This window comes from Bos mutus, chromosome 20, assembly GCF_027580195.1.
Source record: "Bos mutus isolate GX-2022 chromosome 20, NWIPB_WYAK_1.1, whole genome shotgun sequence".
NCBI lineage: Eukaryota > Metazoa > Chordata > Mammalia > Artiodactyla > Bovidae > Bos > Bos mutus.
The window spans coordinates 41,962,953-41,978,586 of record NC_091636.1 but is presented as its reverse complement, the minus strand read 5'-3'; the positions used below and the strand labels follow the sequence as shown (position 1 = coordinate 41,978,586).

At 39.4% G+C, this 15,634-nt stretch overlaps 1 protein-coding gene across 4 annotated transcripts in view; it reads right to left on the bottom strand.

The window, feature by feature from the left end:
- The window catches only part of DROSHA (drosha ribonuclease III), a 122,887-nt gene that overhangs the window by 16,405 nt on the left and 90,848 nt on the right, over positions 1–15,634 (bottom strand). For all 4 annotated transcript variants that reach the window (XM_070357685.1, XM_070357687.1, XM_070357684.1 and 1 more), the window contains 5 exons: positions 15,282–15,384; positions 13,239–13,309; positions 7,398–7,442; positions 5,131–5,288; positions 3,644–3,749 (listed from right to left, as the gene is read on the bottom strand). In XM_070357685.1, coding sequence (XP_070213786.1) covers positions 3,644–3,749; positions 5,131–5,288; positions 7,398–7,442; positions 13,239–13,309; positions 15,282–15,384 — 483 coding nt within the window. The remainder of the gene's footprint in view (positions 1–3,643; positions 3,750–5,130; positions 5,289–7,397; positions 7,443–13,238; positions 13,310–15,281; positions 15,385–15,634) is intronic.

Below are 15,634 nucleotides of genomic sequence, written 5' to 3'. Positions count from 1 at the left end.
AGAAATTGATCTAGAGATCTCTGTGGATCTATATAACCAAGTACATCTACAGATATGTAGACATATGAGTTTGAAGTTAGGGGGACAAGTAAGGGCTCAAGACATGAAACAGGAAGTAATGTATAGGCATACTCAGACTCATGGAGAGGAAGTCAACGGAAAAGAGAAGAGGCCTGAGAATGGGGGCACTCCAATATTGAGAGGTTGGGGAAGTGAAGAGGAACAACCAAAATGGACTAAAGATGAATGGCCACTGTGGACACAATAGATGTATTGTGAAGATGCCACAGGCCGCAGCAGGTAACCTGGCCTGTGTGGAGAAAGAGCTGATTCAGGAAAGTCAGTGTAGGAAGCCATAACCCGTAATGCAGTCCAATAGGCCTGAAACCTGAGACAACATCCCCCATGGGAGAGTACAAAAATGCCCACAGGAATGGCGAGGCCAGCTTTTCCAATAGTAACACACATCTCAGGGAGAAATCTGAACCGGCTGCCTTGCCTACTGCTTTGGATAAGCACAACCCTAAGATTCCTATCCTTCGCAATGTGCAGTAAGTGCCACCGCCTCTAACCGGATCTCTTTGTCAATCATATTCCTATAACTCTGTGTCAGCTGTGCAGAAACTACTGCCATGGTCCAGGTGATGGCAGAAGATCTGGGTGATGAATTGAGGTGGCTACTCCAGCAGTAACATGGTCAAAACTTGTGAATAGTCTATGCTGGAGGGAATGGAGGAAGCAAAGATGATTCCCAGGCTGCTGACTTGCCACACTGGATGGGTGATGGTACCCTTCAATTACTCAAGAAATAACTGGAAGAGGACCCAGATTTCAAGTTCAGCTTTGGATACACGGAGATGATGAGCAGGCAGCTGACACTGAAGCTCAGAAATGAGATGGGATTGAAGAAATCCATTCAGAAGTCTGCCTACAGCAGGAAACTAATGTTATATTTACAAAGAATGCCTATAAGAGTAAGAAGAGGAAATGCCTAGGAGTGAGCTTTCTGCATCCTGGAATATTCACCAGCTCTACAGAATAGGATGAGCCTGCAAAGGAAGCTGAGAGAGTAGCTCAAGAGCCGAGAGGAAAACCAGGAATGTAAAGCATCACAGCATTTAAAATACAGATTTTAAAATCTATATTTCACTTATTTTAGATAATCTTTGTTTTGCCAGCAGATCTGTTGGTCCTGCTGATTTCTACCAAAGTCTTCTGTGAATACAGTTCAAAAAACCCTCCATATCAGAATTTTGTCATCTGTTAACATCTTTCTAATAAGGTATCCCCAAATTCTCTAATTTCAAGGAAGCAAGGCCAATGATAAACATATTTCGGATCAAATTAGTTACAGCACTGAAGTCACTTTGGAAAGAACACAAAACTGAGTCTCCAGCATAGTCGTGCTTTCACCTTTATCCAGACCTGGGCAGGGCTCATGCCTTTCTGAGTCCTGGTTTCAATATCTGTTCAGTGTTGGGGTTGGGACATGTGTGCAGTGCCAAGAAGGGAAGCAATACATCTGTCAATCCATACCCTCCTCCTCCACAAAATTCTGGAGTTCACTATTGATTGGTGGGAATACAGGGGTAAATTGGAGAAGGCAATGGCACCCCATTCCAGTACTCTTGCCTGGAAAATCCCATGGATGGAGGAGCCAGGTAGGCTGCACTCCATGGGGTCGCTAAGAGTTGGACACGACTGAGCGACTTCACTTTCACTCTTCACTTTCATGCATTGGAGAAGGAAATGGCAACCCATTCCAGTTTTCTTGCCTGGAGAATCCCAGGGACGGTGGAGACTGGTGGGCTGCCGTCTATGGGGTCGCACAGAGTCGGACACAACTGAAGCGACTTAGCAGCAGCAGCAGTATAGGGGTAAATGTGTATACTGAAGTCACATATTTTCAGCAGTGGCCTCTATATGCCCATAAAATGAATGACTGCTTCAAGCCATTTGCTTTAATCTGGCCATTTCTCAGACCAACCAGATACTCTGACAGCTATGAAGTCTATTCCCTAATGGCAGATACAGAACCAAGCATTTATTGATTCCTGGATGCAGAGAAAGACACTAGATACTAGTTTATTTCTGGTAAATGCTCATATGTTCTTAAGAATTTAATATTAATTCAAAAGGAATTTCTTGTCAATCCAAAAGCAGTTAATTGTAAATGGTCATTAAACTGCTAATTTTAAACTAATTTTAAAAGTAAGAGTACTCCTGATTTCCCACAAAATGATACATGGGGCTTAGTAGAAACATAATAAATATTCATTCAATGAATGAATGAAAGGACCATATTTTGTTGGGTTTAGAAATTCTGCTGAAAAATTACATCTAAACATAGTCAAATAATCATATTCTCCCTAAATTCAATATCTGTGTCTCTCACATAAACTATTTCCAGGGTTCAGAGTTGCAAAGATAATATCAAATTCTATTCAAAGCAAAACATGCACAGAACGTGTAGAGATGCAAAGTATGAAAGACTTCTTATTTACCTCAAGCATAATGAAGAATGTCTGTACTCACAAGATGTCTTATGGTGTCTATTATTTTCTTTGCCCAGTAAGGTATTTGCTTTCTCAATGCCCAGTCCTAGAGGGACTTCTCAAAGGTTATTCCTTGTGCCGGGAGATCATCATCACTGACTTCTAGGCAGGTTTTGTTCTCCATTCCAGTTTTATTATTGATTGGTTTCACAGAGTAAAAACCGTACGCAGCAAATAAAAAAACTCGATAAAGTTTTATAAAACGAAACAAAAGTGAGAGGAATGGGAACCATTTCACTTTGTTCATAAATCAAACGTTTTCTCTCAATGTCCCTTTCACCTCCACACGGTCCAGCCAAACTAGGCTTCTGATCTTTCATGCTGTGCCCTTGTTTCAGCAGTCCTGATGCACGTAATGTCTTTGCAAAGAAACTTCTTCCCATTAATTCCCAATGGCCAAATCCTACTCATCCTTAAAGGCTCAAACATCATAATAACCATGAAGCCTTCTAGAAACTCCACAGCCAAAAGAAATCTTACTTAACCTAAACAGCACACTTTCCTTGTATAATATTTAACGTAGTTCTCCCTTGTATTTATAGCTACTTATTTATACTTTTTATAGTGTACATGTATCTGTATACACACACACCTTCAACTATACATATATATATAGACACACACACATATACATATGTGTATATATACAGAAAGAGAGAATTTGTAATTGTTAACTTGCATTTTTAATTTCTTCTAGTAGTTTTTAAACTTCTTATGGACAGACTACTACTACTACTACTACTAAGTCACTTCAGTCGTGTCCGACTCTGTGCGACCCCATAGACGGCAGCCCACCAGGCTCCCCTGTCCCTGGGATTCTCCAGGCATCAAGTAATATCTGCTCCCCTCATGAAGCCTAACTCAGTGTCTTGCACCAAGTAGGCAATCACTAAATAAAGGAGTATAAAATGAGCTCTCATCATATATTGTTTTTGCATACAGTTTACATAATGAAACAAAACCATATGATATGCTAAAGTCACCAAGAACTAAGTCACCAATTACATAAGTATATATCTGGCTCTTCGAATCTTCACTTTCTATTACACAGCAAACTTGTTGGAGGAAATGGTTTTACACAAACTCACAGTTAAGTGTCCTTCGTGATGATCTGGAAAATGAATGAATAAGTACTCCGTTGCTACCAGCTGCATTATGGAGTCACCAAGGAATTCCATCCTCTGATTGTGGCCTCTGGGGGGAAAAAACATCAATGTAAAGAGATCAATAAGCATTTGTAGATTCAAAAAAATAAAAATAAAAAATTTTAAGATATGATTTTAAAAAGCAATGTGTTCATCTTGCTTAAAGCACAAAACTAAACACAACTCCCCAAAGCCCCTCAACTGAGAAGAGATCTGAGTCAATATAGGTTCAGTTTCAAAGGAGAGTAAAGTGAGTACTACCTAAGGATTAAACAACTGCTGAAAGAAAGACTGGTAAATAGTACCTGGGCAGAAGCTGGGAAGAATCAATAGAAAAATAAAACACAGTTGAATCCTTGAACAACCTGGGGGTTAGGGGCAGCGACCCCCCAGGCAGTCAAAAATCCAGTTTAACTTTACAGTCAGTCCTCTGTACCATGGTTTGCACCTGCAGATTCAACCAAATGACACCATGCAGCACTGCAGCATGTACTTACTGAAAAATATCCACGTGTAAGTGGACCCATGTGGTTCAGACCTACGTGATTTAAGGGTCAACTGTATAGTACAGACAACAACCTTGCACAATCTTTACACAGACAAAATACAGCAAAAAGATCCAAGAATTTTCTATGCTAAATCTTTACCTTTTCATTGAAAAATAGACTCCAGTTTTCAAATCTGAATTCCAGGATAAGGACTAAAAAAATCTATGACAAGATTCTTTGGTTTTTTCAGTGTAAAGACAACTGTGAATATCTAATTTGGGGAAGAAAACCTGATGAGTGTGTGTTAGTTGCTCAGTTGTGTCCTACTCTTTGTGACCCTGTGGACTGTAGCCCGCCAGGTTCCTCTGTCTACGGGATTCTCTAGGCAAGAATACTGGAGTGGACTGTGGGGGAAGAAACCCAAAAACTGAATTAAAAAACATGTAAAAAAAAAAAAAAAAAAAAAAACCAGTTTTGGTTATTTTATCAGTTATTTCATTAGGTCATGTTCAAATCACTCACTCACAGCAGGGACTGGAGGGCCAAATTCATGCTATGGCCTGTTTCAGTAAATCAGGTTTAATTGGGACACAGCATGTTCATTCATTTATACTTTTCCTGTGGCTGCTTTTATGTTACTTTTGTGTTACTTATGAATCATCATGACTGTGACTACCTGGCCTATCTCTTCATAGGAAAAATTTTTACTTCCTTCACACTTATAATTTATAAAGAAATAAGATTCATGGCAATGAGACCAAAAATACTGGATTACAGCACATGCCCTGGTCTACACCAGTGTCTGGCTGCTCATCCATCTGAAGATGTGACTTCCCTGGAAATACGTTTGAAAACCCAATTCCTTGAAAGGGCACACAGCAAAAGTTTGGGACTGTGTGTCCAAATAGTCATGTTAGAACTACAAGAGTATTTCTAACTCACAGGGTCAGATGGTTAAATCCCACAGTTCTCAATGTGAATGCTCTTGCCAAAAGTCGAACATGTGTAAAAATTACTCCAATTGCATCTTCAAATTCAGTAAGTTTCTGTAGAACTGGAGAAGTCTCAATAAGTTGTCGATCAGTATTTGGCTCTTGAAGCTACAAGAAGGAACAAATAAATATCACAGGCAGTTTTTAGTTACAAATGTAATTATCAATTCTAAGTGTTTTATAAACTTCTCGTTCCCACAGGCAGAAATTTCTGAAATGCCAATAAAACATGAAAGCTTCTTTCTCATCCCTTAGAATGGCAAACAAACCTAATATTTAAAGAAGGCTCAAATAATATTTTCCAACCTTCTATCAGATTTCAAGGCCAAATACTATACACAGATAGTTCAAAATCCTAAGTATTATACTAGCTCTCCAAGGAAGAGGCAAGCTGAAGAACCACTCTTAGGGAATCTATCTATCTGGTAACTCAGCAGTTCTCAAACTTTCTCAATTATCCTCAATTATCTATCTATCTGGTAACTCAGCAGTTCTCAAACTTTCAGTTCAGTTCAGTCGCTCAGTCATGTCCGACTCTTTGTGACCCCATGAATTGCAGCACGCCAGGCCTCCCTGTCCATCACCATCTCCCGGAGTTCACTCAAACTCACGTCCATCAAGTCGGTGATGCCATCCAGCGATCTCATCCTCTGCCGTCCCCTTCTCCTCCTGCCCCCAATCCCTCCCAGTATCAGAGTCTTTTCCAATGAGTCCTCTTCGCATGAGGTGGCCAAAGTACTGGAGTTTCAGCTTTAGCATCATTCCTTCCAAAGAACACCCAGGGCTGATCTCCTTTAGGATGGACTCAAACTTTAGCACTCATCAAACTCTTGCAGTACTTGTTAAAAGCAGATGGCAAGGCCCTGCACCCAGAGTTTCTCACTCAGTATGACTGGAATAAGGACTAGGAATCTGCCTTTCTGGTAATTCCCAGGTAACACAGATGCTGCAGGTATGGGGATCAGCTTTTGAGAATCACTGCGTTGAATAACTTGACCACTGTGTATCTTTCAAGGGGCTAATCTATTTTGGTAAATGATCATCATTAAACTGAATTCAGCTTACACTGGAGATTATTATATTAATACCACTAGGCAGCTGCTCCACGTAACAATGAGCCTTTAACCACTGCTGTTAAGTCTCTTCAGTCGTGTCCGACTCTGTGCGACCCCATAGATGGCAGCCCACCAGGCTCCCCCATCCCTGGGATTCTCCAGGCAAGAACACTAGAGTGGGTTGCCATTTCCTTCTCCAATGCATGAAAGCGAAAAGTGAAAGTGAAGTCGCTCAGTCGTGTCCGACTCTTAGCGACCCCAAGGACTGCAGCCTACCAGGCTCCTCCATCCATGGGATTTTCCAGGCAAGAGTACTAGAGTACTTTAACCACTAGCAGAGAGCAAGTATAAAACATCTGAAATGAATATTTTAAGGAACTTTGGGCTAGTTCATATTCATAAAATACTTTGAATTAATGTCACTTGTTACTGTGAAGCCTCTCATAAGAGAGTTCAGCCACTAGTGATGATGATTATATATATAATATATATACAAAAATGTATATGTGTGAGTATACATTTACATGTATATATTTATATATGTCTCCAAGGTAAAAGGGTAATAAAAGCAAAGAAGAGTGAGAATTTTTGAAACAACTGGGGGAAAGAGTGTCACCATATATAGATCTTTTAAATTCTAAAATCTTGAATAAAGTCATTATACTCTACTAAAATTTTAATTTACAATGTTTTATGCAACTGAAGTCAAATCTCTGAATTTCTAAGATACAAATTAGGTTACAATTTAGCAATGTTAATTTAGTATTTGTTCTACTTTGTAATAAGCCCAAACCTGCTTTCGTATTACTTTCCCTATAATAGCAGGCATGTAGACACACTGGAGACAACACACTCTGTCTTGAGTATCACTATTCTGGGGAAGAGAGGGGACCAAACCACAGCCAGTCAAGTAGCTCTTCCTGCCTTTTGAGCGATGGCAACTCCCAGTGCTTCGCCCACCTCACCCCAGACCACAAAAACACAATGCATGGCCTCGTTTTAGTATTTGTTCCAAAGTTCTCCAGTCTGATACCCCAGCTTAAAGTCATAATGCCACCGAAGGGAATCAAAGGATAAAAGCAGAAGGGGACAAAAGGCAAAGTGAAGCATCGTGAGTACCTGGAGTTACAAAGCTCACTGCAGACAGGAAGGTCACACTTACCTGGAGTGGGTGGAGAGGATAATTGAGCCAGACTTCGCGCAGGTCCTGGAAAATGGAGTGATGCCTTTAATGCTCGAGGGAGTCATTTAACACACTCTAGAGTACTAAATAAAATGCCATTATGTGAAATACTGAACTATTTCAGATGCTGACTCCACTTACTGCAAATTCGATAGTGCTGGCAAATGAATTTTTTAAAAGTGTTTTCACCACTCCAACTGCCTGTAGTGACTCTAATTAGCCTATTAAGCTGAGGAGGAAAAGAGCCACCCCCGCCCCCAGGAGTCAACAACACCTTTTAAAACTAAGTTACACATTCGCTTAACCCAATACAGTGGATTAAGCTGCTGTTTTAATTATATGTTTTAGTTTACCATTCCCCAGAAATGTTCATCGCCTGTGCCTTTTGGAATTAAAACTCATCTCGAATGGTCCTTTACTTGGGCACTAATTCATTATCATTGAGTAACTTTAACATGGGAGTGGAAAACACCCATATCTAGTTCCTAAACTCTTAGATTTGTGAGATCACACTTTTACTGAGGGTCACTACAAATGTATACTTGAAATAAGAGAATAAATAAAAGCATTAATTTTGTAGAAAATCCTAATACACTATTTTATCCACTGAGTTAAATCCAGAGGCATTTATAATAGACCTTCCTCAGGATTAAAGTGTTTTTCCTTCAGTTTTAGACTCTAGGGAGCCTCTAACTGAATCTCCTTTCAGGCCTTGACAACTGGTTTTTGAGATAAATGACAAAATTTTTTAAGAAAAAAAAAAATTTTTTTTTAATTTTTGAAGAGGAAAAGTATAGTAAAATGTATTATGATGTGATACAGATGATGACAAAGGGAAATAAAAATACCTGATAATTTTGTACATCTTGCATATTAAAATATGTCTAGGTTTTGTTTTTGGTATTTTATTTTTGCAAATTTTTTTTTTAAGTTTAAATATCAAACTGTTCTTTTAAAGCTTTTAAAGAACTTCTCTTAACCAATTCAATAACCTTTCCCTGGAATTCTGTGTAGCATAAATTACACTGAATGTCACTCCCTTCCTGTGACTTTCTCAAGTTCTCTCACTGCTTTTCTCCCCCTGCTATACCTGAAACGGACATGCACTCAACTTCCACCAAGAGCCTGACCTACCCACTACCTGTTCCTCTGGAGTGCCCGCCGCCCCCACTGCTTTAGCTGCTGCCTGTTTAAATCATCTGCTCACCTCTGCTGCAGTTCTGACCTCTCATCCAAGCTACACATCCGTAACTCTAAGCGCCTTAATTGGCGTCTTTTACCTCATATCCAAATGACCAAATCATCACTTTTTACCTTCAACTAGGGATCATGGTGTTAGGAAAAGCTGTAGGCTGAGGAGACAGGCTGCCTGATTCAACCCTGATTCCCTGTTGGCCAGTTTCTTCACCTCCCTTAAGCCAACCTTTCCTCAAGCAGTCGACAAAGATAATCACAGTACCTACTTCAGAGTGTTCTCTGATGCCTCGATGAGCAATGTACTCAAAGCACTGAACCCAGTGCGGCACACAGGAAATGCCAATATTAACAACAAGTACATCAACAATGATGATAAACAAGTATCTCTTCGGACCAACTCCAATCTCCAAAGCAGAAGATTCTCAAGGACTTCGAGATTCATCTTTCTCCTTTCTCCTATGTCTTTTTCACTCAAAAACACTGATTTCTCCTTTGATGTCTGCTGCCACCCATGTTGTTGTAATAGCTTTAAAACCTCACAACTAGCCGGTTTCAATGGCATCCATTTCCCTGACTGCACCCTGCACTGAGATACAGCTCTGCCGCACCCTCGTGTCAGAGAAACAGAACACACCTTGCTGGGTTCCCAGCTCTGCTTTGTTAGCCCAGGGACCTTGGAGAAAGCCTCTACCTCCAGTTTGCTCTTCTGGAAAATGTTCATCAACTGTTGGGACATTAGTTCATGCAGCATGTTTTTACTGAACATCTGTTAGGTATCAGCTAAGTAAGACATTGAATAAGACACTAGCTCTGTCCTCAAAGGAGCCTACTGGGGAAGAATAAGGGTTCAGTTCAGTTCAGTCGCTCAGTCGTGTCCGACTTTTGTGACCCCATGAATTGCAGCATGCCAGGCCTCCCTGTCCATCACCAACTCCTGGAGTTCACTCAAACTCACGTCCATCGAGTCGGTGATGCCATCCAGCCATCTCATCCTCTGTTGTCCCCTTCTCCTCCTGCCCCCAATCCCTCCCAGCATCAGAGTCTTTTCCAGTAAGTCAACTCTTCGCATGAGGTGGCCAAAGTACTGGAGTGTCAGCTTTAGCATCATTCCTTCCAAAGAACACCCAGGGCTGATCTCCTTCAGAATGGACTGGTTGGATCTCCTTGCAGTCCAAGAGACTCTCAAGAGTCTTCTCCAACACCACACTTCAAAAGCTTCAATTCTTTGGCGCTCAGCTTTCTTCACAGTCCAACTCACACATCCATACATGACCACAGGGAAAACCATAGCCTTGATTAGACAGACCTTTGTTGGCAAAGTAATGTTTCTGCTTTTAAATATGCTAACAAGGTTGGTCATAACTTTCCTTCCAAGGAGTAAGCGTCTTTTAATTTCATGGCTGCAATCACCATTGCAGTGATTTTGGAGCCCAAAAAAATAAAGTCTGACTCTGTTTCCACTGTTCCTCCATCTATTTGCCATGAAGTGATGGGACCAGATGCCATGATCTTCGTTTTCTGAATATTGAGCTTTAAGCCAACTTTTTCACTCTCCTCTTTCACTTTCATCAAGAGGCTTTTTACCTTCTGCCATAAGGGTGGTGTAAATGAGTACAATTTAATAAACTATAACAAGTTCTATAATGGTGATGTATATGTTCCAAGTGCTGAGAAGACTCTGCCTGGGGTATCAGATCAAGTTTCCAAGAGGAGGGGACTCTTCAGCTAAATTCTGAAGAACACGAGGAATTCCGTACAGCAGAGGGAAATGATCAAAAGCAGGGCATGGTACATACTCAAATAAAAGGTCTCAAAGTGCACACACACAAAAGCGTAGTTCTTAATAAGCAGAACACCGAGAATTTTAGGGCAGCAAAAAACATGACACCATAATAATGGCTATCCGTCATTATATATATACATGTCTGAACCCGCAGCATGTACAAAACCAGAGTAAACCCTCAGGTAAACTATGGACTTGGGGTGATTATGATGTGTCAGTGTAGATTCATCTATTGTACCAAATGTATCACTCTGGTTGGGGCTGTTGATAGTGGAGCAGGCGGGGCATGTGTGCGTGGAGGGAATATATGGGAAATTTCAGGACCTTCCTCTCAATTTTTCCATAAATCTAAAAAAACTTTTTAATTTAAAAAATTTTAAAAAGTGATTTCTAGAATGGCACAAAGAGGGAGTGGAAAGAAAGGAGACTGAAAAAGTAGGTGGGAGTCAGATTATGGGAACTATGAAATGCTCTGTTGTGTAATACAGGCTTTGGCAGGCAATAAAGAAACCAAAGATTTTAAGCTGCAAAGACCCTAATCGAATCTGTGCATGAAAAAGAAGACAACGCTGCATGAATGATGGACTAGAGCAGTGGGGAACGACAACAGTTTAATTATTTCAGGTGAGAGACGAGGAGGACAAATGTTGAAGCAGCAGGATGGCCGAGACTAGGGGCCGAACTGCCAGGGGTCTGTGACTGAATGAAGACGGGGAGAAAAAGCTTAAGGACAAAAGAAGAGCCTGAGGTTTCTGGTTTACATCATAAACTGAGAGAAGTGTATCTTGGGGCTTAGGTGACAAATTCAAACACTAAACCTGTTGCGATGAGGTGTCTGTGGAACACCCACATGAAGCTGCCTGAAACCAGTCTGAAAAGACACTTTTTCCAGTTTCAGGAGCTCTGAAGAAAGGCCACGGTCAGAGAAACTGGAACCCACATGCAAAGACCAAAGAGGGTGTGCGAGGGGCAGTGGAAGACTAGGAAAGTTTATATAGGGATCGCTGTCTTTCTAAGAGGGTCATTGGATAGCTGAATGGAAACAACAGCTCTGAATGTACCAAGTACATTGGGTCACACAGACCTGAAAACACAGAACTGGCAGAATCTGCCTGGGGCTGAAAGAGTAAAAAGCAGTCCAGGCTGATAAAGAAAGATGACACAGAGAAAGCCAGCTTCCAAATCAACAGGACACCGTGCTTCCTCAAGGTCTTACAGAATCGGGAAAACCGTGGACGACCCGCTCTCGGAGGGGGACCGCTTTCCCACCAGGGCTGCCCTCTGACCTGCTTTGCTTTGCTGTGTCTGAGCCCTGTTCAATTTCACAAAAGAAAAGACACACTAAAACTAAGCTGAATGTCAGCTGTCCCACTGATAAGATAATGTTCAGACTCTGCTTTTTCATTTGGTCATTTATTCAATTCATTCCTTTAACAAATATTTATTAAACACTGCCCCTGCCAGCACTGAACCTGGTACTAGAAATGTAAGATAAGCCTGCTAAGTAGACAAGTGGGAGAGAAGCAGTTTAAAGAGAGAAAAGAATCTAAACAAAACTGAGGCTGTTAAGAACACCAGGTGAAAGCTGCGTATACATCAGGAAGGAACAGAGTGGATGGGGGATAGGGGCAGGAGTAGCTGGAGATGGGACAGGCCGAAGGGAGGAGGGGCTCACAGAGGCAAGACTGGAAGAGGAAATAAGGTAACGAGGTTGCTGAAATCGCCCACGAAAGATAAAAGGCCAGAACGAAGTTATTTTAAGATTTGAGAAAAAGACTTAAAATACATCTGTTACAGTTATAAATCAACATGCAGACTTGTTTATAGGTTGTAAGACAAAATGGGGGACATGGAACACTGGTGTATCGATAATGTTCCCATCAGGAGGAAATTCACACATATAAAATCATCACCTATCTCTATAAAAACAGGTAAAAGAAAATCAAATCCTCAGATATGAACATCATCCAGGTCCCATTTTTCAAAACCATTGATTCTTTTTTTTTTTCAAACTATCCTAAGGAATACAGTAATAACATCTGACAGCCACTTAAGTTGAAGGTTTCACAAAGGCTTAAAATACTGGCTTGCCATGTTCTTTATTGCTCCGTGAGGGCTATTTCATTCAATTAAAATGACATTTCAATTTGGAATACAGAGTTGCCTCTCTCTTTAAATGTTAAATTGACTTGTTTTGGTACAAAAAGAATCTAGTATGCTCTATTACATGCAGGATTAAAAAGGTAGCCCTGGCAATATTAATAGCTTAATACTTTGTAACAACAGAAACTATTTTAGAATCTATCATTTTTTCTTATACTATAATTTGCTTTTAAAAAAAGTACTTTCATACTCTTATTCATAGCTCTATCAAAAACTCCCTATGAGCTGACTTTCTAAAATAAATATACATTTATCTAGTCTACATAATTACATAAAAACAAATCATAAACAGAAAAGTCAAAAGACTATAGCTTCAACTAAGCCTGCATGGGGTAGGTACCCAATGATTATTAAATATAAAATCATAATTAATTTTATGATACTTTAAAATAAAGCAAGGTCCTACCATATTTGTATTCATATTTAACTTACAAGTGACTATGAGGAAAGATGGGGTTTTGGGTAGAGGATAAAGTCCTAGTGTAAATGTCCACAGATCTTAACCATCTGTGACAGAGTTGAATAGCTATTTTTGAAGTGCTTGAAATCTTACTATCTAGGGCAGATTTGGGGTTTTTGTTTCTCTTACATGCTCTTTAAAATACAAAGACTAATTGATATAAAATCCCCTATAATGATATATAACTGAGAAAAATCAAATGAGTTGAAATAAATACCGGATCATTAAAGAGTAAGCGTCCAAATAACTGCTTGGCTTCCTCCAGGCTTCCCTCCAAGTAAACAGCTCCTAGATAAAAGAAGAGAACGCCAAAAGGAAGGCTGCATTAATATTCAGAGAAAATTACATATCTCTATAAAAAGCAAAAAGGCAAGCCAAAACCCACTCATGGGAAAAATCGACCAGATCAGAAGCAATTGTTTTAAAGGTAGCATTTTCCCTCTTTTAACTGCGCTTTGTATTATAAGTTAGACTGAAATACAAAATTCAATTTACCAAAATATAAACCTAATTTTTTAAGAAAAACAGGCCAACTATTATCTATCATAAAGGATATGGGTATGAACCATTACTGAGGGAACTATACACAAATACTTGACTTTATGAAAATATTGTTTCTTTTTCTATATTTATAGTTTATATTTCAGGCCACAGACAAAATATGAGTACAGATAAATCAAGGCTTCTGCCAATAAAATAGTAGGATAAACTTTACCTTTAATTAAAAATAATTCTTAAAAATTTTTTGAAATAATTAAGCACTGTACACATATTTACCACTAATCATAACCAGTTAGTACTATAGTAACATTTTAACTGGGAATCAAACAACTCTGGAGTAGGGTGGTTCTTAAAATCATATTTTTCATATCTGTCTTCAGAAAGGCTATTTTCCATGTAAAATAGAAACTTAGTCACCTGGGCTTTTGATGACTAAATACATTTATTATTTATCAATAGAGGTAGTAATAATGATAACAATTATAACAGTGATGATGATGATGATCTTAGTAAAAGCAGGGGTTTGAGGAACCACTTATGCCCTAGGCCCTATGCAAAGCATTTTCACATTCTTATCTTCACCTTTAAGGACACCTCAGTAAGAAGATATTAGAAAAGACTTATAGGTTTGGGGTCCACAGTAGGTGATCTGGGGAAGGGGTAAAGGAAATGGAACTTTGCCCTGGATTTGCTGCAGTTAGGATCAGATATTAAGGTTGTTACAACTCTGTGAGCTAAGTGATACTATCTCCATGTCATAGATGGGAAAACTGGGGTTCAAAGAGATTCAGTAACCTGGCAAAGACACAGAACTGATTAATGACGCGAGAGGGAACTGAACCACGTGTGCCTGGCTATGGAGCTAACTGTAACATTAACTGTCAAAAATATGATGGGAAAAAAATTACAGAGCAGTCATTCCACATGACAAACCCTCTGAAAATAGACATATTTGTACAAAACAGACATAGCTGTGAAAAGACTGTGGATAATTATTAAACATTCTCTTGCTACCATCATCAGCATAAAACTATAATGGGAAGCTTTTATATTCATTTTCAAAGGAAGAGGGCAAAACTGATAAGGAAGTACAGAGGCCTTTGAAAAATAAAATGTATGAAATCATCTACCTAAAAAAAAAATCAAGGAATTGTCAATCTAACATCTCATGGTAAAGCATCCTTGCAATCACCAGCTAATTAACTCTTCATAACTTTCCTGTACAACAGCTAATTATATTCTGGTTATAGGAAAAAAGAAACTGAGGAAGTAAAGAGCCTGAGTGTCTGCATTAGCCGTGCTTTAAGTGAATAAACAATAGTTGTAGAGACTCAGGCCCTGGGGTTTTTAAATATGCAGTGTCTTCAAGATGTTTAAAGCAGAAAATCCTGTAAAATAGCTTCAAATTTTGTTTAAAAAAAAAGTATTAGGGCCTAACCAGCAACTTATTTATGTATGTGATCCTGAATCAAATCTGGCAAGTAATCTATCCTCATATTAACTCACTTCAATTCAGTTCAGTATATACTAAGCATGTACATGACATGATACAAGAAATTCAAGAAAAGAAAGCGTGACTGCTGCTCCGGAAGAACCACAATAACTACAATACAAGGAGGCGGGTATCATACTGGGGACTTCACAGTATGATATGAAGCTTTGGGAACAAGTAATTTTGTCCCAAGGCTTCACACTGAATTTTATGTGCTCTCCAGACATTTCAGACATGCAAAAAACTAGACTATAAAAGAGAAATTACCTATTAATGCTTCAAAACAATTAGCCATTGCATGCCGAAGGTCTGATTCTCTACAAAGGTCAGGTCCATGAGCATAAAGCATAAACCGATCCAGTTCAAGTTTCTACAAAATTCAGAATGACAAAAGTTAGAGAATATCAGCAAAATCATAACTATTATAACTCAGCATCTCCTAGGCGGTACAGTTACAAATTAACAGGCCTTAGGTGAAAGTTTAATCTACCATTCTTTACGAGTCCATACATACAGTTCAGCGCGACCAATTTCACATTTTCCCCAAGCAAGCTTCTATGAACTCTGATGATTCAAGCAGGTTCAGAATGGACCAAATCTGATCTACCCAACTCCAAGTT